The sequence below is a fragment of the Leopardus geoffroyi genome, chromosome C1 (assembly GCF_018350155.1).
Source record: "Leopardus geoffroyi isolate Oge1 chromosome C1, O.geoffroyi_Oge1_pat1.0, whole genome shotgun sequence".
NCBI classification, from domain to species: domain Eukaryota; kingdom Metazoa; phylum Chordata; class Mammalia; order Carnivora; family Felidae; genus Leopardus; species Leopardus geoffroyi.
In genome coordinates, this window is record NC_059328.1 from 41,468,982 (window position 1) to 41,493,234 (window position 24,253).

Here is a 24,253-nt window from a genome sequence, read left to right on the forward strand (position 1 = left end):
GTTGAGTTTGTTAAGTTCTTTATAGATTTTGGATACTAACCCTTTATCAGATATGTTGTTTGCAAATTTCTTTTCCCATTCCGTTGGTTGCCTCTCAGTTTTGTTGATTGTTTCCTTCTCTATGTAGAATCTTTTTATCTTGATGAAGTCCCATAGTTCATTTTTCCTTTTGTTTCCCTTGCCTTCAGTAACGTGTCTAATGTGAAACTGCTCCAGCCGAGGTCAGAGTGGTTGTTGCTTGTGTTCTCCTCTAGGATTTCGATCATTTCCTGGCTCACATTTAGGTCTTTAATCCATTTTTAATTTGTTTTTGCATATGGTATAAAAAGTGGTCCAGTTTCATTCTTCTGCATGTTGCTGTCCAGTTTTCCTAACCATTTGTGGAAGGGACTTTTTTTTTTCCATTAGATATTCTTTCATGTTTTGTCAAAGATTAGTTGACCATATAGTTGTGTTACTTGATCTTTTTAATACAGATTTATTTCGAGCAAAGTAAAATTAACATTCAAATAAGAATTTAAGTGTCTTTAATTTTTTTTAAGTTTATTTATCAGAGAGAGAGAAAAAGAGAGAGAGAGAGAAAGCACAAGCAGGGGAGCCACAGAGAGAGAGGAGAGAGAGGAGAGAGAGAATCCCAAGCAGGTTCTGCATCATCAGAACAGATGGCCTGATGTGCACAGGGTTAGCTTAGGCTTGAGCTCATGAACTGCAAGATCATGACCTGAGCTGAAGTCAAACACTTAACTGACTGAGCTACCCAGGCACCCCAGAATTTAACTGTCTTTATATAACAAGTTTGGGGAGGCATTTTTTGCTTTATAAAAGGATTGTAGAATTAGTTTAAATGGTAAACCCCCTGTGAATTTTTTTTTTTAACATTTATTTATTTTTGAGAGACAGAGAGTGAGCAAGGGAGGGGCAGAGAGAGAGGGAGACACAGAATCCAAAGCAGGCTGCAGGCTCTGAGCTATCAGCACAGAGCCCAATGCATGGCTCGAATCCACGAACTGTGAGATCGTGACCTGAGCCAAAGTTGGACGCTCAACTGACTGAGCCACCCAGGTGCCCCAACCCCCTCTGAATTTTGAATGTGTTCGTGTAAAACTTTTCCAGGCTCAGTTGCTTTGTGAAGCAGAGTAAATCCATAGTTATATTTCCAATTAAACAAGTTTTCATTGGTGGCACTATGTACCAACAACAAATTAGATTTTGTGAGTTAGTTAATTCATAAACTTAAGATACTTTTGAGTTAGTGTATGCTGGAATATGCTGAACTAATCTTTATAGTCCTGTTGGAGGTACAGTTAACTAGTTATAATGAAGATATAAGTAAGTGGTTACTTTGGTACTTTGATTTAGTGCTTACCTAACATTAGAAATTTGTATTGCTCTTTAGTTGTTTTATGGTAGTATTTTTAAGTATAATTGTAAAAAATTTGTTTAAAAGAGATGTAAAGGGGGCGCCTGGGTGGTTTAATGGGTTAAGCATCTGACTTCTGCCCAGATCATGATCTCACGGTTCGTGGGTTTGAGCCCTGTGTCAGGCTCTGTGCTGAGAGCTTGGAGCCTGGAGCCTTCTCCAGATTCTCTGTCTCCCTGTCTCTCTGCCCCTCCCTTGCTTGTGCTCTGTCTCTGTCTCTCTCTGTCTCAAAAAATAAACATTAAAAAAATTTTTTAAAAGAGATGTAAAGGCATTAGAAATGGGGAAAAAGTTTCACCTGTTTTACTCAGAATTGTTGAATACTAAATTGGGAATGAATGGGCCTATTTTGAGTGAATTATGTTTGTTGAATGAGTGGCATGCCAGGGAGAGGAAGCTGGGGCTATTCACTTAGCAGACATTTATCTCATACCTTCTAGGTTCTAGGCATCGATTAAGTTCTGTAAGATAGGGTGGGAATAATAGTAATACAATGATAATCAAACCCACTGTTTGGCAAGAAAATGAGATGTAACAAACAATTATAATAACTAGTGAAATAGCAATAGCCATAAATTGAATAGAATATAATAAATTGTACCTGAGTATAGAAGCTGGATTGGGAAAGAATCCACAAAGGAAATGTGTGAGCATGAAGGAGGAAAACATTATGCTTTGTTTAGTTGCTTATTTTTGTAGGGGCTATGTATTATTACTAAAGCAGGTGTGTGTGTGTGTGTGTGTGTGTGTGTGTGTGTGTGTGTGTGTGGTGTGTAGTGTGTATAGAGGGGACTGAACTGATGCTAGGAGACATGCCTGAAAGTATGGTCTAAAGGGCACAGGGTTAGCTTAGGCGCAGAGGAAATGATTGTGCATCTCCTGCAATATTTAAGGTAGAAGCAAGGAAGGGTCATGAATCTTGTGCCAGATGTTATGCTAAGTGATTTGTTTTAACTCAGTACTTGTAATGATCCTATGAAAGTAATAGCTTAGGGAACTTGCCGCTTAGCCAAAGTCACACTTCTATCAAGTTGGCAGGGTAGAAATTCAAAATCTTATGTCTTTTACTCTACAGCCCATGGTATATCATTAAACTGTACTGTTTATAGGATAATGTAAATTATATATCTCTGGGTATGCTTACTTAATGTAATTTTTTCCTAGAAATAGTACTTCCTTTTCTTTTTTAAAAAGCACATATATGATTGAGAGATTCAAATAATTTTGTACATTTTATTATTAAAAAAAATTTTTTAATGTTTTTTTGAGATTGTGGCGGGGGGGGGGGGGGAGGGCCAGAGAGAGAAGGAGACACAGAATCTGAAGCAGGCTCCAGGCTCCAAGCTGTCAGCACAGAGCCTTACTCTGGGCTTGAACTCATGAACTGCAAGATCATGACCTGAGCCTAAGTTGGGTGTTCAACCAACTGAGCCACTCAGGTGCCACAAATTTTATATGTTTTATTCTTTATTTTTTAATTTTTTTTTTTTTAATTTTTTTTTTTTCAACGTTTATTTTTTTTGGGACAGAGAGAGACAGAGCATGAACGGGGGAGGGGCAGAGAGAGAGGGAGACACAGAATCAGAAACAGGCTCCAGGCTCTGAGCCATCAGCCCAGAGCCTGACGCGGGGCTCGAACTCACGGACCGCGAGATCGTGACCTGGCTGAAGTCGGACGCTTAACCGACTGCGCCACCCAGGCGCCCCTATTTTTTAATTTTTTAAAAATGTTTATTTATTTTGAAGGAGTGAGAGGCAGAGTGTGAGTGGGGGAGGGGCAGGGAGAGAGGGAGACACAGAATCTGAAGCAGGTTCCAGGCTCTGAGCTGTTAGCACAGAGCCCGATGTGGGGCTCGAACTCATGAGCCAGGAGATAATGAACCAAGCTGACGCTTAACCAATTGAGCCACCCAGGCACCCCTGAATTTTTTACATTTTAATAATGATTTCATGTGTCTATAACCTTAGAAGCCTAACTGGAGACTATTTTGAGCTGTTCTTAATTTAAATTACTTTGAAATGTATGTAGCCATCCTTTCAGAAGATGTTTTTTATGTGGTACACTGAAGTTCAGATAAAGTAATAAAATATGTCTCGTGTGTAACAATTAAGAGGCTCTGCTAGATTGTGTTAACCTCTTTTTGAGAAGCAATTGTACATTAAGCTGATTTAAGACTTGACATTCAGCTCATAATTCTCAGTGTCCTCAGAATAACCTTTTCCTAAGGATTTAAGAAATGGACAGAACAGACAGACAACTCTGTAAGTTAAGAATTGAGAATGCAGGTCATTATTGTCACACCACTCTGATTTTGGGACTTTTTGTTTGTTTCCTAATACTCATTTCACAACCAATTTCAGATCCCATGTTTTATAACAATTTTTGCAAGATTCTGTAATTCTCAGATGAAAGAAAAACTTTCCTTTCCCCCTGCAGGCTGATAGATCAGAAGGTTTATTTAAAAATAAAATTTAGTAGCATCCCTTAGTGATTATTGACCTGTCCACAAAGCATTTTAAAGCAACGTGAGGGTGCCTGGGTGGTTCAGTTGCTAAGCATTTGACTTCAGCTCTGGTCACGATTTCATGGTTTGGGAGTTTGAGTTCCATGGTGGGTGAGCTTGAGCCATGCTTCGGGTGAGCTCACTCTGGTGAGCACGAGCCCTGCTTTGGGTTAGCCCTGCTTCTCTCTCTCACTCCCCACCCCCACCCCTGTGCCCTCGCTCACTTGTGCCCTCTCTCTCAAAAAAAAAAAAAAAAAAAGCAACTTGAGGTTGAAATTACATTATTTTCTATTTAACAGTTAATGGAGTCTTCATTGATAACTTCCTGATGAACTGCTGAAATTATAATCACATAGTGTGATTTATATGTAAAGTGAAGTCCATTTGTATTTAACTAGAAGGAAGATAACATAATATGTATTTTTCATTAGTCTGCTGGGCTTTTGTCATTTTCCCTAAAGTGGTCATTGGGAGAGTGTGTGGGGGGTGAGTAGTGGTGGTTGTTACTGGGTTTGGAGTGAAAGAGATGATAAGTGTCTCTGTGGATACAGGTGTCCCTCTCATTAAGTGAGCCTACCTAAACAAGTTATATTCTGAAATAGTTTGTGCATTTAATTTTGGCAGTGTAAATTCTTTCTGATACACCTATGTGACCCTTTAAGAAACTTACTTCTGTGAGAAAAGGAGAACTGTTTCTGGTTTTGTTAATTTAGTAATTTTCTCTACAAGGTCCTTTATTCTGCAGTTAGCTTCTTTTGGTTGCTTAACCACAGCCTAAATTTCCTCTTAGCAGGGGTTTATTATGAATGTGCTGATTATATATCCCTGACTGTTTTGTTATCAAAACAGGTGGGGGTTAGGCTCTGTTCCTTGACTTCCTGGGAGCAGCAGTCAATGCCAAGATAAATATCTAAGTGTCAAGCAGATATGAGGATGGTAGCATAAAGGACAGAGGTTCTTTTCCTTTGAGACAGGCTTAACAGACTTAGTAACAGACTAAAAGCTGTGAAATTTAATTTGTACTACGGCAGCTAATTTAACAGCTTTATTTTAGTTTGCTCAACAATGTAACCAAAATAATAATAGAAGCTTCAGATTACTTGCTGTTAAGACATAATATATATGGTTACAGGCTTTATTTATTGAAACTTAAAATGGCTGTCTGCATGTATGTACAGCCTTCCTATCATTCAACAAATGTTTTTGAATCTTTACTGTATTATTAGATTATTCTCTTAGAATTTATAGGCTAACAGGGATGATGAACTTCAAATAAGTAATTTCAGTTAATTATTATTTACATATTTGGTATATTTTTAATATTCCTTTTTATTAATTTTATCCTGATTGCACACACATGAGGTATTCTGGGTGAGAGACAGATTTCATAAGCATAAGAGTATTGGCTTCCTTCTGCCCTAGTCCAAGCCCTTACCCCTAGGGCAGTGTCATAAGAGCCACATCAATTGTCCTACACATATAGCCAAGTAGATGTATGTGAGAGATGAGGAAAAATGAGTTTTCTCTACTTTTGAAGGGTAAAGAGGCAACTGTCCCTCTGCCCTCCTGAAAAGATTGCCTTTGAAAGGTAAGAAGCCTAAATCCTAACTTCAGCCCTTTACTTGCATATCTAACTTGATATACAAGTAAAATCTTTTCTGGAGCCAGATAGCCTTGTGGGTCTCTGTTTTTACAGACTAGAGACCTTTTTCAGTTCTGAGGCTTCATTTTCTTTTCTTTCTTTCTTTCTTTCTTTCTTTCTTTCTTTCTTTCTTTCTTTCTTTCATGTAAATATCTAGGGAGATACTTGGTACCCTCTTCCTGGTGCCGTGGGGGCTTAGCCTAGGGACCTACTCCAGGCTTTGACCTTTTAACTGTCTATGGGAAATAGAAGAAGTTTTATTCTTTCAGATGGGGAAAACAACAAATCTAATTCATAAGGCAGGTAGAAATGTTGGCGAACTCTTGGGCTTTTTACAACGACACTGAGAAATCCAGGGAAATTTTTTCTCCACAGTACTATGAAGGAAAATAAGAATATTATGTGAGAATATTATGTAATCTAGTCTAGGGCTTCAGGTAAAGGTTGCCTTCTTAGGGAACTGAGGGATGAATAGGAATTATCCAGTTAATGAAGTGAAACTAGATCAGTGAAAGCACTTCAGGCAATGGGAACAATCTATATAAAAGTCCTAAGGCAGGAAGGCACTTGGCTGGTTCAGGTAATGAAAGGTCAGTGTGGCTGGGGTGCAGGGATGATGGAGACTTTAGAGGTAGGCTGGGGCCAGGGCAAACAGTCTCTGTAGGAGGATAAGTTACGAAATTTGGATTTCATCTTAAGAGCAGTGTAGAGCCTTGAAATATTTTTTTCTTACTTATTTTGTTTATTTTTTAAAGTTTATTTATTATTTATCTTGAGAGAGAGAGAGAGAGAGAGAGAGAGAGAGAGAGCGAGCACAGTGAGTTGGGGAGGGCCAGAGAAAGAAGGTGAGAGAGAATCCCAAGTAGACTCCACACTGTCAGCATGGAGCCCAATGTGGGGCTTGAGCCCAGGAACTATGAGATCATGACCTGACCCCAAATCAAGAGTCAGAGGCTTAACCGACTGAGCCACCCAGGTGCCTCTTGTTTATTTTGGTTTTAATCAAGGTAGTGACCTGCTCAGATTTATATTTTGAAAAGATTCCTCTGGCTACTGTATGGAGAAAGATTAGAGCAGAGGAAGAGTAGATAAAGAGAGAGGAGTTAGAAGGTGATACAGCATAGGGGATGGATTATGGAGGTCTCAATTAGGGTGGTTACAGTGGAGATGATATTAAACAGAAGCATTTGAGAGATTTTTAGGAGACAGAAGTAGGGCGGTGGACTTTGGATGGATGAAAGATAGGATTTGAGAAAGAAAATCGTGAGTTGGTTTCAGACATGTTGGGTTTGAAATGCCTGTGAGAAAGCCAAGTGGAAATGTGCTAAGGGAGAGTGTGTGGTGGGAGAATGGAGACAATTTGAAATAGCCCTTGCTGAGAATGGGAGAGCAAGCCTACTAATGAATCCTTTCCTGCTCTTCCTTCTGCCTGAAACTTTCCCCCCAGATTCTTCACTTGAATGGCTTTTCTCATTCAAATCTCAGTGTAGATATGAACCTTCTAACAGTCTTCCCAAACAATCTGCGTTAAAGTAGAACCCCACTTTCCCACAACAGCTTTCTGATTATTACCCTGCCTTATTTTTTTAGCTTATCACCAGCTGAGATTATTTTGTTAATTTGGTTTTCTTAGGAGAAGTATCCAAATCCTTTACTCATTTAAAAAAAAAAACTTTTTTTTTAACGTTTATTTATTATTGAGAGAGCATGAGCATGGGAGGGACAGAGAGAGGAGGAGATATAGAATCTGAAGCAGATTCCAGGCTCTGAGCTGTCAGTACAGAGCCCCTCACAGGGCTCCAACTCACAAACTGCAAGATCACAACCTGAGCTGAAGTTGGATGCTTTACCAACTGAGCCACCCAGGTGCCGCCCCCTTTACTCATTTTTAAGTTGGGTTATCTTTATTGTTGAATTTTAAGTTTTTTATATATTCTAGATACTAGTTCCTTACCAGATGTATGATTTGTAAATATTTTCTTCCACTTTGTGGTTTGTTTTTTCACTTTCTTTTTTTTTTATTTTTTTATTTTTTTTTATTATTATTTTTTTTTTCAACGTTTATTTATTTTTGGGACAGAGAGAGACAGAGCATGAACGGGGGAGGGGCAGAGAGAGAGGGAGACACAGAATCGGAAACAGGCTCCAGGCTCTGAGCCATCAGCCCAGAGCCTGACGCGGGGCTCGAACTCATGGACCGCGAGATCATGACCTGGCTGAAGTCGGACGCTTAACCCACTGCGCCACCCAGGCGCCCCTCACTTTCTTGATAGTGTCCTTTGAAAAGCATGAGTGTTTTTATTTTTAATTTTTGTTTAATGTTTATTTTTGAGAGAGAGAGAGAGACAGAATGTGAGCAGAGGAGGGGCAGAGAGAGAGAGGGAGACACAGAATCCGAAGCAGGCTTCAGGCTTTGAGCTGTCAGCACAGAGCCCAAGGCGGGGCTCGAACTCACAAACTGTGAGATCATGACCTGAGCCAAAGTCAGATGCTTAACCGACTGAGCCACCCAGGCACCCCGCATAAGTGGTTTTTTTTTAAGTTTGATGTTCAATTTGTTTTTCTTTTGTTGCTTGAGTCTTTGGTGTCATAACTAAGAAACCATTGTGTAATCCAAGGTCACAAAGAATTATACCTATGTTTTCTTCTAAAAGTTTCATAGTTTTAGCTTATTATTAATAAGTATAATGGTTTTATATGGTATAGGGTAGGGGGTCCATCTTTATTCTTTTGCATAGGGGTATATCCATTTGTCTCAGTATTCTTAGAAAAATTATTCTTTCCCCCATTAGATGATCTTGGCATCCTTGTCAAAAATCAGTTGACCATAGCTGTGTGAGTTTATTTCTACACTTTCAATTCTATTTCATTGTTCTAATTACTGTCTTTGTTACTCTAGTTTTTTATTGTTCTGAGATTGAGAAGTATGAGTTCTCCAACTTTGTTGTTGTTCTGTTGAAGATTGTTTTGACCATTCTGGGATCAGTTTATTAATTTCTGCAAAAAAGACAGCTGGGATTTTGATAAGGGATTATGTGAAATCTGTCAATCTGGAGAGTATTGCCATTGTAACAATTTTAAGTCTTCCATTCCGTGAACATGAGATGTCTTTCCATTTATTTAGGTCTTTAATTTCTTTCAACAATACTTTGTAGTTTCTTTCTGTAGTTTGTAAGCCTTGTATTTCTAAAAATTAAATTTGTTACTAAGTATTTTAATTCTTTTTGATATTATAAATGGATTTTTAAAATGTTTATTTTTTTGAGAGAGAGACAGAGAGAGAGCATATGAGTGGAAGAGGGGCAGAGAGAGAGAGGGAGACAGAGGATCCAAGGCAGGCTCTGCTCTGTCAGTGAAAAGCCTGATGCAGGGACTCAAACTCACAAACTGTGAGATCATGAACTGAGCTGAAGTCAGATGCTTAACCTACTGAGCCACCCAGGCACACATGGAATTGTTTGTTTGTTTGTTTTTCATTTTTAGATATTTTGTTCCAAGAGTATAGAAACACAATTGGTTTTTATATATTGGTCTTGTGGTCTGAAAATTTGCTGAACTCATTTATTATCTCCAATAGTTTTTTGGTGGATTTCTTAGGATTTCCTGTATATAGGTTCTGTCACCTTCCAATAGTTTTATTTCTTCCTTACCAATCTGGATGTCTTTTATTTCTTTTTCTTATCTAATTTTCCCAGCTAGAACCTGCAGTACAGTGTTGAATAGAAGTGATGAGAGAGGACATCCTTGTCTTGTTCCTGTTCTTAGGTGTAAAGCTTTTAGTCCATTACTGGTAATTATTACATTAGCTATGGGTTTTCATAGATGCCCTTTATTAGGTTGAAGAAGTAACTTTCCATTCCTAGAGTGTTGAGTGGTTTTATCATGAAAGAATGTTGGATTTTGGCAAGTGCTTTTCCTGTTTTTGAGATGATCATGTGACTTTTGTTCTTTATTTTATTAATACAGCATATTATGATTTTTATACGTTGACCCAACCTTGCATTCCTGGAATGAATCCCACTTGGTCACTGTCTTAGTATGTTTGGGTTGCTACAACAAAAATACCATGGACTGGTTAGATTATAAACAACAGAAATTTTTTCTCACAGTTCTGGAGGCTGGGAAGTCCAAGATCAAGGCAGTGGTAGATTCAGTGTCTGATGAGGACCTGCTTCTTAGATGACCATTGTTTTTCACTGTAACCTCACGTTGTGGAAGGGCAAGGGAGCTCTTCTAGGCTTTTTTTTTTTTTTTTTTTTAAATAAGGGCACTAATCCCATTCATGAGGGCTATTCCAAAGGTTCTACTTCCTGATACCATCATCATGAGGGTTAGGATTTCAACATATGAATTTGAGGGGTGGAGACACAAATTTAGACCATAATAGTTTTGCTGTATAATCCTTTTTGCATGTTGCTGGGATTCGTTTGCTAGTATTTTGGCTAAGGATTTTTGCATCTTTATTCACAGTAGGTGTTGGTCTTTTTTTGTGACAGCTTTGTCTGGTTTTGGTATCAGAATAACACTAGACTCATAGAAAAAGTTGGAAAGTGTTCATTCTGAAATTTTGGAAGGGTATGAAAGGTTGTTAGTTCCTTAAACATTTGATAGAATTTTTCAGTGAAGCCACCTGGGGCCAAGGCTTTTCTTTGTGATAAGTGTTTTGATTACTAGTTCAATCTCTTGTTATATAGGTCTATTCACATTTTTTTGTCTTCTTTAGTCAGACTCCTTTTTGTTTCTGTAAGGTTGTTAGTAATGTCTCCTCTTTTATTCCTGATTTTAGTAATGTTAATCCTCTTTTTTTTCTTGGTTAGTAAAGCTAAATTGTCCCATTTTGTTGATCTTTTCAAGGAACCAGTGTTTGGTTTCATTGATTTTTCTCTGTGGTTTTCCTATTTTCTAATTTCATTTATTTCTGCTGTGACCTTTATTATTTCCTTTCTTCTGCTTGCTTTAGATTTATTTGCTCTACTTTGTGTTATTACTTAAGGTAAAAAGTTAGGTTCTTGATTTCAGATCTTTCTTTTTTAATGTAGACTTTTACAGTTATAAATTTCTCACTAAGAACTGCTTTCACTATCTCCTATAAGTATTGGTATGTTGTTTTCATTTTCACATCGCAAATATTTTCTAATTTCCCTTCTGATTTTTTTCTTTGACCCATTCATTATTTAGAAGAGTATCATTTAATTTCCACATAGTTGTGAATTTCCCAATGTTATTGAGCTCTGCTTTTAACACATCATGATCAAAGAACATGCTTTGTATTGTTTCCATCCTTTTAAATTTATTGAGGCTTGTTTTATGGCCTACCATGTGGTCTGTCCTGGAGAATGTTCCGTGTGCGCTTGAGAAAAATGGGTTTTTAAGCATTTCTTTCTTTTTTTTTTTTTTAAAGTTTATTTATTTATTTTTTTAGTAACCTCTACACCCAACATGAGCTCAAACTCATGACCCCAAGATCAAGAGTCACATGCTATTCTGACTGAGCCAGCCAGGAGCCCTGTAAGCAGTTTTCTTTTAAAAGCACAATGTAGGGGCGCCTGGCTGGCTCAATTGGTTAAGCGTCTGACTCTTTCTTTCTTTTTTTTTTTTTTTTTTTTAATGTTTATTTATTTTTGAGAGAGAGACAGAGTGTTGAGTGGAGGAGAGGCAGAGAAAGAGGGAGACAGGAGCAGAAGCAGGCTCCGAGCTCTGGGCTCCGGGCTCTGAGCTGTCAGCACAGAGCCCGACATGGGGCTCGAGCTCATGAGCCATGAGATCATGACCTGAGCCAAAGTCGGACGCTTAACCGACTGAGCCACCCAGGCGCCCCTAAGCATCTGACTCTTACTTCACCTCAGGTCACTGTCCTAAGATCGAGCTTCCCATGGGGCTCTGCACTGGCCATGGAGCTTACTTGGTATTCTCTCTCCTTCTGCCCCTAACCCACTCATGCTTGCTTTTTCTCTCACACGTAAAAATAAAGGCATTATGTGTTACAGACATTGCTTCCATTCATAGCCCACTGGACATTATATAGATAAATAGCCTGTATCTACCTGAAAGGGAGGCTGGAAGTGTAATATCCAACAGAAAAGCCATGTGTTCAGTTAAAACTTGGGGTGGAAGGTTTTATTACTGAAGGGAAGAAGAGGAGAATGGATGGATATTGGGGAATATCTCTTTTTCAGTCTTGTCTTTTTCCCCGTTCCTCTGCACTCTGTGCTTGGGTCTGTAAGTCTACTCTCTTATGAATAGTTTGTGTGTAGAGTTTTCTGTAACTGTGCCTTTGCTGGTGTTGTTTCCTTGGATTGGAATGCCCTTTTCTTCCTAACTCTCCTCTCTTTTTATTAGAATCTTTTTTTTTTTTAAGTCCCAGATTGAAACCTGAAACCTTCAGTATTGCCTTCCCTAATCTTTTTTCATGGCAGGGAGCCTTCTGTAGCTCACATCACTTTGTGCCTTGTATTCATGTAATTTATTTTTTATTGTATTGCAATTATTATTTTTTTTTTTTTAATTTTTTTTTTTCAACGTTTATTTATTTTTGGGACAGAGAGAGACAGAGCATGAACGGGGGAGGGGCAGAGAGAGAGGGAGACACAGAATCGGAAACAGGCTCCAGGCTCTGAGCCATCCGCCCAGAGCCCGACGCGGGGCTCGAACTCACGGACCGCGAGATCGTGACCTGGCTGAAGTCGGACGCTTAACCGACTGCGCCACCCAGGCGCCCCTGTATTGCAATTATTTACATGCTAGTCTTTTTTTTTTTTTTTTTGGACATTTTAAGTTTTTATTTATTTTTAATGTTTATTTTTGAGAGAGGAAAGGAGGGAGGGAAGGAAGGAGGGGCAGAGAGAGAGGGGACAGAGGATCCGAAGCAGGCTCTGTGCTGACAACAGAGATCCTGATGTGGGGCTCAAACCCACAAACCGTGAGATCATGACCTCAGCCAAAGTTAGACGCTTAACCAGCTGAGACACCCAGGTTCACCTTTTTTGGACATTTTTAAAGAGTCTAGGCCAATTATTTTGTAGGATGTTTCACATTCTGAATTTGTCTGATTGTTTCTAGTTACATTTGTTTTAATTATTTTCACTTATTTCTTTCAGTGTTTACTAATTCATAACCCTAACAGTGATACCATCATTGGGGCCTGTCTTACTCTTTTCCTGTTTACTATAATTGTATTTTTTAAAGTGGGAGAGTAATTGAGGATGAATGTGTTGGTTCTTACCTTGAGTTGTATTCTATTTCTCACTGAGTATTTTCAAACCTAATTATTATTTTTGTGTTTGTCTTGGCACTTTTGAAAATAAGTCTAGGGTATGGTAAAGGTTTTTGTTTAGGGAATGTTTTTGTTAACTGTGTTTTTGCTAACTGTATTATTAGCAAAGAACTCTTACACCTGTGCCTGGTATTGAATTTTTTTAATAAAATATATGAGTCTTTCTTGTATTTTAAGTAGAATAAAAGAAGACTGTCTTCTATACTTTAATAATCATTTTTGAATGTGAATTCCTATGGCTCAGTACTTTTTTTTTTTTGAAGAGAGTCAACTTTGATTTATCATTGTGATATTGTTACATTCATAAGTTTAGAATCAATGAAAAAATAGGCTATGTTCATAGAAAGTACTGTAGGCAATGAAAGGGATAAAGCAGATCTTTATGTACAGACATGCAGATATCCCCAAGAAATATTTATTTTTTCCAGCTTTATTGAGGTATAATTGATTATAATATTGTATAAGTTTAAGGTGTACAGTGTGATGATTTGATATATGTATATATTGCAAAATGATAACTACAGTAAGGTTAGTTAACGTAATCTATCACCTCACATAGTTAACCTTTGTGTGTGTGGGGAGGTGAGGACTTTTAAGATCTGCTTTATTAGTAACTTTTAAGTATGCACTATAGTATTGTTAACTATAGTAACCATGTTGTATGTTAAATCCTGTATAGTCATCTTATAGCTGGAAGTTTGCCTGTGGCTCAGTACATTGGATGTGGGGCATCTGTGGCTTAAAGTGGAACAGTTTTCTTTAAAACATAATTTTATGATATTGTCTTGTTTTACTTCTCTCTCGCATAGGGGAGTACAGAAAAATTTCAGTTGTGGAGGTGTTAAATCTTCTTAAAACTTTGATTATTTGAGGTTTCACTTTATTGCGCATGACTAAATTTAATTTTAGGAATATTTACTGAATATCAACACAAGGCTTATTATGCAGAATATAGCCTTTGCTCAGCTCAGTCTAGTAAGGGAGACTTAAAAGGTAAGCAGTATTTCATTAGTAAATATTTTTTGAGCATCTAATGTGTGCCAGACACTGTTCTGGAGCATAAATCAGATACAATTCCTACTGTCTAAGGAATATGCAGTCTTGTGGGTGACTTAGACAAGTAAACTAGCCATTATAGCACAGGGTGCATGCGATGACAGGGGAATATACGGGAGACTCTGAGAACCAGGATAGGAATCCAAATCAGAGGTAAGGAAAAGTGCTTGATGAGTGACAGAAAGGCAGAAAATCAGGGTCAAGTATATTCCAAACTGAGGAACACTGGATGAGATATCTCAGAGGCACATCTGAGATATGCCCAAATGTGAATCATTTGGGGAATTGAAAAGAGATAAAGCAATGTTTCTCAAAATGTGGTCCTCTATCTGCCTGAGTTATCATCTGGGAGTGAATCTTAAACCTTTGGGTGATTCTTAGCCTTCTAGGTGTTTTTCAAACTCATAAAATATAAGAAACACTGAGTGAGAGTCAAGGGGCATGAGGAGGAATGAAAATTATAGTGTAATATATGCTACATTAAAGGCACACATAAAGTTCTATGGTTAGGTTTATTTGTATAGACTATAAAAGGTTTTCATTTTATTTTTTTATAGTTGGCATTCAATATTATATTAGTTTCAGGTGTACAACATAGTGATTCAACATTTATATACATTACTCACTGCTTACCACAAGTATAGTTACCATCTGTCACCATACAAAGTTATTATGACATTACTGACTATGTTCTCTATGCTGTGCTTTTCATCCCCATGATTTACTTTATAACTGGAAGTTTATACCTCTTAATCCTTTTCACCTATTTTGCCCATCCCCCTACCTCTTCCCCTGTGGCAACCACTAGTTCTCTGTATTTATGAGTCTGTTTCTGTTTGTGTTTTTTTATATTTTACGTATAGATGAAGTTGTATGGTATTTATCTTTCTCTGTCTGACTTATTTCACTTAGCATAATACCCTATAGGCCAACCCATGTTGTCACAAATGGCAAGATTTCATTCTTTGTTATGACTGAGTAATATGCCATTGTGTGTGCGTGTGTGTGCGTGTGTGTGTGCATGTGTGTGCACGCACACACACACACACACACACACACTATATCTTCTTTACCTATCCACCTATTGATATATACTTAGGCTGCTTCAATTTCTTGGGAGTTGTACATAATACCGTAAACATAGGGGTGCATGTATCTTTCAAATCAGTGTTTTTGTTTTCTTTGGATAAATACCCAGAAGTGGGATTACTGGATCGTATGGTATTTGTATTTTTAGTTTTTTGAGGAACCTCCAATACTGTTTTCTATAGTGGGTGCACCAGTTTACATTTCTACCAATGGTGCGCCAGCATCCTCACTACCACTTTAAAACATACTCATTTGAAACTAATTCCTATCCTTAATGATTTTGGGGGTTGCAGGGGGATAGGGAGAAGGGAGGGATATTACTACTGTAATTTTTTTCTCTTTATCCCCAGAGGATTCTATAAACAGTCTATTAATCTTTTATTCATTGGATGTTTTTGTTTTTCTTTTAGTCCAAGGACAAAATGATGAGAGGCTCTCGCAGAGGATGTGTGAGACTCAGAGTGAGTATTTTTTCATTTTATGGAAACCAGTTTTGATGAAAAAAAAATTTGATGGATCATGGAAGTTAAATTTAGTTTTCTCACGAATTGTTGGGACAGGCAACTAAAGCTCAGAGAGAAAAAAATGAGTGCCAGAACCAGGAGTAGAACTCAGTTTTTTGGTCATTGATTTAATGTTGTATTCATGACTAATGCAGCAACTGATTTTTTTTTCTTTAACCTCTATTTTTATAGTCAGAGACAAGAAATTAAATGAATTGTAGTTTTGGTAGTAGAGCAAAGAGTAGAAATAACTCTGAAAATCCCTACTTATAGTTGCTTTTTTTTTTTTTTTCCTATCAACACTATTTAATAAGGGTCTAAGTAGAAGTGACATCCAGTAGAAATATAATGTGAGCCATATATATAACTTAAAATTTTGTTGTAGCCGCATCTAAAAAGGAAAAACAGGGGCACCTGGGTGGCTCAGTCGGTTAAGCGGCTGACTTCGGCTCAGGTCATGATCTCGCAGTCCGTGAGTTCGAGCCCCGCGTCGGGCTCTGTGCTGACAGCTCAGAGCCTGGAGCCTGTTTCGGATTCTGTGTCTCCCTCTCTCTGACCCTCCCCCATTCATGCTCTGTCTCTCTCTGTCTCAAAAATAAATAAACGTTAAAAAAAATTTAAAAAAATAAAAAGGAAAAACAAATAGGTGAAGTTAATTTTAATAATATATTTTGTTTGGGCCAGTATATCCAGAATGTTATTATTTCAACATGTAATCAATAAAAATTATTAATGAGATTTTTACATTTTTTTTTCATATTAAGTCTTCAAAATCTAGTGTGTCCTTTACACATATGGCATATCTCAGTTCAGACTAGCTGCATATCTGGTGCCCAGTAACCCCATATGGCTAGTGGCTACCTTACTGGAGTTTCCATCATTATCCAAATTGCTAAAGGCAAGAAAGAGTACTTGGTTGGGGATATAATTTCTAGTACTCCATTACATCCAAAGATGAGCCTACCTTTATCATAACTGGGTAAATCAGCTTCTAGTAGTCTTTTCTTCCTCAGACTCCTGTTGCTTTCTCTCTGCCATCTTTTTTCTGCATGTTTACTTTTGAAGATGTGAATATATTTGGTAAACATATTGTTGTCTTTATTAGCAGTAGCTAATTGGCAGAAATGGGAAATAACTAAAGAATAAAATTCTTTTTCTTCCCTTCAATTTATTGAAACTAAAGAAAAACAAAAACGGTGAACTTTTCTCCTACTCCACCCCCAGCTCTGGCAACTACCAGTTTGTTCGTTGTATCTGTGAACTTGGTGTGTGGTTTGTTGTTGTTGTTGTTGTTTTAGGATTCTACATGTAAGAGAGATCAGACAGTATTTGTTTTTCTTTGTCTGACTTGTTTCACGTGTCATAACAGCCTCATGGTCACTTCATGTTGCAAATGACTGGATTTCATTCATTTTTATGGTTGAATAATGCTCCAGTGTGTGTGTGTGTGTGTGTGTGTGTGTATACACATACAGATATATAAAGAAATATATATAACACAATTTCTTTATCTATTCATCCACCAGTGGATACTTAAGTAATTTTCATATCTTTGCTGTTATATATAATGCTGCTGTGAACATGGGGTGCATATATCTTTTTAAATTAGTGTTTTCATGGTCTTCAGATAAATACATAGAAGTATAATTGCTGGGTCATATGGTAGTTCTCATTAATTTTGGAGGAACCTCATACTTTTTTTCTGTAGTGGCTGTACCAATTTACATTTCTACCAACATTACATGAGAGTTATGTTTTCTCCACATCTTCACCAACACTTATTATTTCTTGTCCCTTTTTTTTTAGTTGCTTCATAAAAACAATTATGAAATTTCCCTTCATTTTCTTTCTTATTGAGGTAAAATTGGTTTATAGCATTATATTACTTTCAGGTATACAATATAATAATTTGATATTTGTATACACTACAAAATGATTACAGTAATCTTGTTACCATCTATCACCATGCAGTTGACTTCCTTCACCCATTTTGTACCTTCCCACCCTCTTCCCCTCTGATGACCTGTTCTCTGTAGCCATGAGTTTTGTTTTGTTTGTTCATTTGCTTTCTTTGAATAAATACCCAGAAGTTGAATAGCTGGATCATATATATGATAGTTCTATTTAATTTTTTGAGGAACCACTGTACTGTTTCCACAGTGGCTGTACCAATTTACATCCCCACTAACAGTGTACAAGGTTTCCTTTTCTCCATGTTCTCTCTAACACTTGTTATTTCTTGTCTTTTTGATAAGTCGTTTTAATAGGTATGAGGTGCTATGTCATGTTTTTTATTTGTATTTCCCTGATAATCAGTGATGTTGAACATCTTCTCATGTGCCTGTTGGCCACCTTATGTCTTCTTTGGAATAATGTGTCTAAATGGGCACATCCTCTGCCCATTTTTAAATTGGGTTGTTTGGGTTTTTTTTGCTATTGAGTGTATGAGTTCTTTATACATTGTGGATTTTAACCTCTTATTGGTAGGTGACTTGCAAATATTTTTTCCCGTTTAATAAGTTGCATTCTCATTTTGTTGATGATTTCCTTTGCAAGGCAGAATTTTAGTTTGATGTCATCCCACTTGTTTATTTTTGCTCTTGTTGCCTTTGCTTTTGGAGTCAGAACAATGTCAAGGAGCTTACCACTTATGTTTTCCTCAAGTTTTATGGTTTCAGGTCTTATGTTCAAGTCTTTAATCAATTTGAGTTAATTTTTGTGTGCAGTGTAAGAAAATGGTCCACTTTCATTCTTCTGCGTTTCATTGTCCAGTTTTCCCAGCACCATTTATTAAAGAGACTTTTTTTTTCTCATTGTATGTTCTTGGCTCCTTTGTCATAAATTAACTGACCATAGATGTGTGGGTTTATTTCTGGGCTCTCTATTCTGTTCCATTGATCGATGTGTCTGAAAAATGCTCACAGGTTAAGGGTTCAGTTCTGCAAGCCCGCCCTCCACCCTTTACTTCAAATACTAATTGCAAGCCCCAGGCTATTACCTGTGTTTTGACGGACCAGCTACAGATTGGAGGTTCCAACAGCCTCCTCCTTAATTAATTTAAGATTAATTTTCTAGAGCAACTCAGAACTCAGGGAAACATGTTTACCAGTTTACTAAAGGATATGAATCAGCAGCCAGATAAAGAGATATAAGACAAGATAAGGATAAAGGGTATGGGGCTTCCACTCCCTCTTCAGGCATGCCACTGCCTCCCATCTCCATGTGTTCACTAACCTGGAAGCTCTCTGAACCCAGTCCTTTTGGGTTTTTATGAAAGCTTCAGTGCATAGTCATGATTGACTAAGTCTTTGGCCATTGGCTGATTCAGCCTCCAACCTCTCTCCTCTCCATGGTTGGAGGTGCGGTCAACTACAAGTTCCAACTGTTTAATCACATGATTGGTCCTCCGCCCAACAAGCCCGCATCCTTATGTGGGTTCTAAAATTTGCCTTGTTAACAAAAGACACTGCACACTCTCAATACCTAGGAAAATCCAAAGGTTTTGGGAGCTGTAAGTCAGAAACTATAGAAGAAGATAAATATATATGAGAAATATATTTTGGTCTTCTGAATAACCAAATACATATTTCTTATAAATTTCTTATAAATCACTTGCAACATTGTGATTTATGAGAAATATGTATTTGGTTATACAGAAGACCAAAATATATTTCTCATAAATCACAATGTTGCAAGTTGATTTCTAGTTTCATATGATTGTGTTCAGAGATGATGCTTTATATGATGTCAGTCTTCTTAAATGTATTGAGACTTGTTTTGTGGCCTAATGGGATCTATCCTGGAGAATGTTGCACGTGCACTTAAGGAGAATGTGTATTTTGCTGCTTTTGAATCGAATGTTCTGTTATTTATCTATTAAGTCCATTTGGCCAAATGTGTCTTTTAAGGCCAGTGTTTCTGTATTGATTTTCTGTCTGGTTGATCTATCCATTAATGAAAATATATTGAAGTCCCCTACTATTATTGTATTGTTATCAATTTCTTCCTTTAGGTTTGTTAATATTTGTTTTATATATTTTGGTTCTCCTATGTTGGGTGCATAAATATTTACAAGTGTTATATCCTATTTTGGATTGACCCATTTATCATTATGTAATACCTTTCTGTGTCTTTTATTACAGTCTTTGTTTTAAAGTCTATTTTGTCTGATATAAGGATAGCTAAACAAGTTTTCTTTTGATTTTCATTTGTACAGAATATCTTTTTCTGTCCCTTCAGTTTCAGTCTGCATGTGTCCTTTGATCTGAAGTGAGTCTCTTTCAGGTGACATATAAAGGAGTCTAGTTGTTGTTTTTGTGTGTGTGTGTTTTTTAGCCCATTCTGCCACTCTTTGTCTTTTGACTGGGAATTTAGTTCATTTACATTTAAAGTAATCATTGATAAGTATGTATTTATAGCCATTTTGTTATTTGTTTTCTGGTTGTTTTTGTAGTTCCTCTCTGTTCTTTTCTGTTGCTCTCTACCCTTGTGGTTTCATGTCTTTCTTTAGTATTATGTTTAGATTACTTTTTCATTATAGGTTTTTGCTTTGCAGTTGGCCATGGGGTTCACAAATAACAGCCTTTATATATAACAGCATATTTTAAGTCAATAACAACTTATAAAAACTCTACATTTTTGTTACCCTTCCACCATGTTTTATGTTTTCGATGTCATACTTTACATCGTTTTATTTTGTGTATCCCTTAACTAATTATTGCAGTTATAGTTGGTTTTACTATTTTTGTCTTTTAACCTTTATACTAGCTTTATAAATGGTTAATCTCTCACCTTTACTATATATTAGCCTTACTAGTGAGTTTTTTACTTCCATATGTTTTCTTGTTATTAGATGGTGCCTTTTCTTTTCAGCTTAAAGATGTCACTTTAACATTAATTAAAAGGCCAGTTTGTTTATTTATTTATTTGTTTATTTATTTAAATATGAAATTTATTGTCAAATTGGTTTCTATATAACATCCAGTGCTCATCCCAACAGGTGCCCTCCTCAATGGTCATCAGCCACTTTCCCCTCCCTCCCACCCCCCATCAACCCTCAGTTTATTCTCAGTTTTTAAGAGTCTCTTATGGTTTGGCTCCCTCCCTCTCTTTCTTTTTTTTCCCCTTCCCCTCCCCCATGGTCTTCTGTTAAGTTTCTCAGGCTCCACATAAGAGTGAAAATGGTATCGGTCTTTCTCTGTATGACTTATTTCACTTAGCATAACACTCTCCAGTTCCATCCACATTGCTACAAAAGGCCGTATTTCATTCTTTCTCATTGTAAAAGGCCAGTTTAATGGTGACGAACTCCTTTATCATGTACTTGCCTGGAAAATTCTCTTTCTCCTGAACTTTTGAATGATAACTTGGCTGAGTACAGTATTCTTGATTGGAAGTTTTTTCTTTCAGCACTTTGAATATAACATTCACTCCCTTCTGACCTATGAAGTTTTTGCTAAAAACTCTTACATGAATTCTCTTGTATATCACAAGTCTTTTTTTAAGAGTCTCTCTTTGGCGTGCCTGGGTGGCTCAGTTGGTTGTGTCTGACTTTGGGTCATGTCATGATCTCGTGGTTTGTGAGTTGGAGCCCCACATTGGGCTCTGTGCTGACAGCTCAAGAGCCTGGAGTCTGCCTCAGATTCTGTGTTTCCCTCTCTCTCTGCCCTCCCCCTGCTTGCACTCTGTCTGTCTCTCTCAAAAATAAATAAACATTAAAAAAAAAATAAAAAAAAAAGATTCTCTCTGTAACTTCTGATATTTTATTAATTTATTTTTAAAAGTTTATTTATTCTGGGGTGCCTGGGTGGCTCAGTCGGTTGAGCGTCCAACTTTGGCCTAGGCCATGATCTCGCGGCTTGTAAGTTTGAGCCCTGCGTCAGGCTCTGTGCTGACAGCTCAGATCCTGGAGCTTGCTTTGGATTCTGTGTCTTCCTCTCTCTCTGCCCCTCCCCCACTCACACTCTATCTCTCTCTCCTTCAAAAATAAATAAATATCAAAAAAGTTTTTTAAAAATAAATAAAAGTTTATTTATTCTGAGAGAACATGCGTGTAAGCAGGGGAGGGGCAGAGAGGAAGAGAGAATCCCAAGCAGGCTCCACCTCAGCAGCGTGAAGTCTGATGCAGCGCTTGAACCCACACACTGTGAGATCATGACCCGAGCTGAAACCAAGAGTTGGACACTTAGCCAACTGAACCACCGAGGTGCCCTGACATTTTAGTTATAGTGTGTCTTGATATGGATATCTTTGGGTTCATCTTATTGGTAACTGTACTTCCTGGACCTGTATGTCTGTTTCTTTCCCCAGGTTAGGGAAATTTTTAACCACTATTTCTTCAAATAAGACTCTTGCCCCTTTCTCTCACGCTTCTGGGAGCCCTGTGATGCAAATGTTAGTTTATTTGATGTCTCATATGTCCCTTAAACTGTCTTCCCTTTTTTTTCCATCCTTTTGCTGTTCTGCTTGGGTGAGTTCCACTGCTTTGTCTTCAAGTTGACTGATGTTTTCTTCTGCTTCATCTAATCTGCTGTTGAACCCCTTGAGTGTTGTTGTTGTTTTTTTTTTTAAGTAGGCTGTATGTCTAGTATGGAGTACAATGTGGGGCTTGAACTCATGACCCTGAGATCAAGACCTGAGCTGAGATCAAGAGTTGGACACTTAACCGACTGGGCCACTGAAACACACCTCAAGTATTTTTCAGTTCAATTAGTGTATTCAGTTCTGTGACTTCTATTTTGTACTTTTTCATATTTTCTATTTCTCTCAGTTCCCCCTATGTTTTTTTTTTTTTTTTTTTTTTTTTTAATTTTTTTTTTCAACGTTTATTTATTTTTGGGACAGAGAGAGACAGAGCATGAACGGGGGAGGGGCAGAGAGAGAGGGAGACACAGAATCGGAAACAGGCTCCAGGCTCTGAGCCATCAGCCCAGAGCCTGATGCGGGGCTCGAACTCATGGACCGCGAGATCGTGACCTGGCTGAAGTTGGACGCTTAACCGACTGCGCCACCCAGGCGCCCCAGTTCCCCCTATGTTTATCCATTCTTCTCTCCAGTTTGGTGAGCATCCTTATGACTATTTTTTTTTTAGTGTTTACTTTTGAGAGAGAGAGAGAGAGAAACGGTGTGAGCAGGAGAGGGGCAGAGAGAGGGAGACACAGAATCTGAAGTAGGCTCCAGGCTCTGAGCTGTCAGCACAGAGCCTGATGTGGGGCTCAAACTCACGAGCTGTGAGAACATGACCTGGTCTCAAGTCAGGTGCTTAACCGACTGAGCCTCCCAGGTTCCCCACATCCTTATGACTATTAAGTTGAACTCTTAGGTAAATTACTTGTCTCTGTTTCAAGGTTTTTTTTCTGAGGTTTTATCTTGGTCTTTCATTTGGAACATACTCTGTTTTTTCATTTTGCTTGACTCTCACCCACCTCTCCCAGTCTTGAAGGAGTAGCCTCATGTAGGAGGTGAAACTTGTCATTCAACCCTTCCTTAGCTCTTGGTTGTCTTTCAAACCTTAATGCTTGTCCAAGCAGCTTGTTATATTTGTAATAGCTCCCAGTAGTTTAGGATGTGCCAAGACTTGTCAGTGTCCCAAAGGGGAGGATCTCAGCACCTATATTCAAACTGACTGGAAGCCAGACCCTGAGGTCTGAGCTTTTAAATGTATGGAATTATAGGGATGCCTGGGTGGCTCAGTTCGTTAAGCGCTTGACTTTGGCTCAGGTCACGATCTCACGGTTTGTGAGTTCAAGCCCCATGTTGGGCTCTGTGCTGACAGCTTGGAGCCTGGAGCCTGCTTCGGATTCTGTGTCTCCCTCTCTGTCTGCCCCTCCCTGACTCATGCTTTGTCTATCTCTCAAAAATAAATAAACATTAAAAAAATTAATAACCCCCCCTCAAAAGTATGCAATTATATACAGTCCTTTGGGACTGTAAATGTAAGCCCTACTGGCCATCAGAGCCAGGCCATCTGGAGGCATCCCCTGGATGTCAGTCACACAGAAATTGGGGCTGCAGATGCATGTATGAGCTCTTTTTTTTTTGGGGTGATACCAGCGAACTAGAGCAAGGCAGAGGAAGAGGGCCAAGATGGTGTCCACAGCCTATGTTTCCTGAGAACAGCTCCATAGGTCACTAAATATGTGCCACATGTGAAGCCTGCCTCTCAAACCAAAGCTACTGGATGAGCAAAGGGGTCCCTTTCACAGAAAGATTGGGGAGTGTGCCCTAATCTGCTGTTTGTGTAGTTGTAGCCTGCCAAGACCCATCTCTTCTCTTACCACAATCTTGTGGGACCCAGCAATGCAACCCACCCTGGCCACTAGAGCCAGGTAATTAAAGGACATTCCTTGGGCAGTAGCCAGAAAATCTGGCTGGGCTTCAGGCGTAAAAACCAGGGTACCAGACATGTGTAAAGCTTCCGTCCAGGAGACACTGGTGCTCTGGTGTGTGGCAGAAGATGAATGTGAAGGTAGCAGCCACCTTCCAAGGTCTCGGGAAAGGATTACAGTTCGTCCCAGGATGCATGTTTAATTAAAAGCCCCTCAGGCTGTAGTCCTGATGTTTAGCTAGTTTCCTTCACAGAAAGATTGAGCTCTTGGGTCTGTTGCCTCTTGTACTTGGGGTGGTAACCATTTAAGAATTTTTTCTCTGTTGGTTACAGACTGTGGGACCCACAAATGTAAACCCCACTGGTTACCAAAGTAAGGTGATATAGAGGGGTCCCCTGGTAGAAATTGCAAAAATCAAAGCAGCAGACGAGTATACTCT

General features: G+C 38.2%; 1 protein-coding gene and 1 long non-coding RNA gene across 12 annotated transcripts in view; one reads left to right on the forward strand and one right to left on the reverse strand.

The window, feature by feature from the left end:
- Positions 1-24,253, forward strand: part of OSBPL9 (oxysterol binding protein like 9) — a 195,014-nt gene that overhangs the window by 26,837 nt on the left and 143,924 nt on the right. For all 11 annotated transcript variants that reach the window (XM_045477349.1, XM_045477353.1, XM_045477350.1 and 8 more), the window contains exon 2: positions 15,395-15,445. In XM_045477349.1, the coding sequence (XP_045333305.1) occupies positions 15,395-15,445 (51 nt within the window). The remainder of the gene's footprint in view (positions 1-15,394; positions 15,446-24,253) is intronic.
- LOC123597884 lies at positions 8,353-20,990 on the reverse strand. The gene is made up of 3 exons (XR_006712301.1): positions 20,978-20,990; positions 20,918-20,920; positions 8,353-8,724 (listed from the first exon to the last, which is right to left on the reverse strand). It is a non-coding gene; the product is annotated as an uncharacterized LOC123597884 (long non-coding RNA).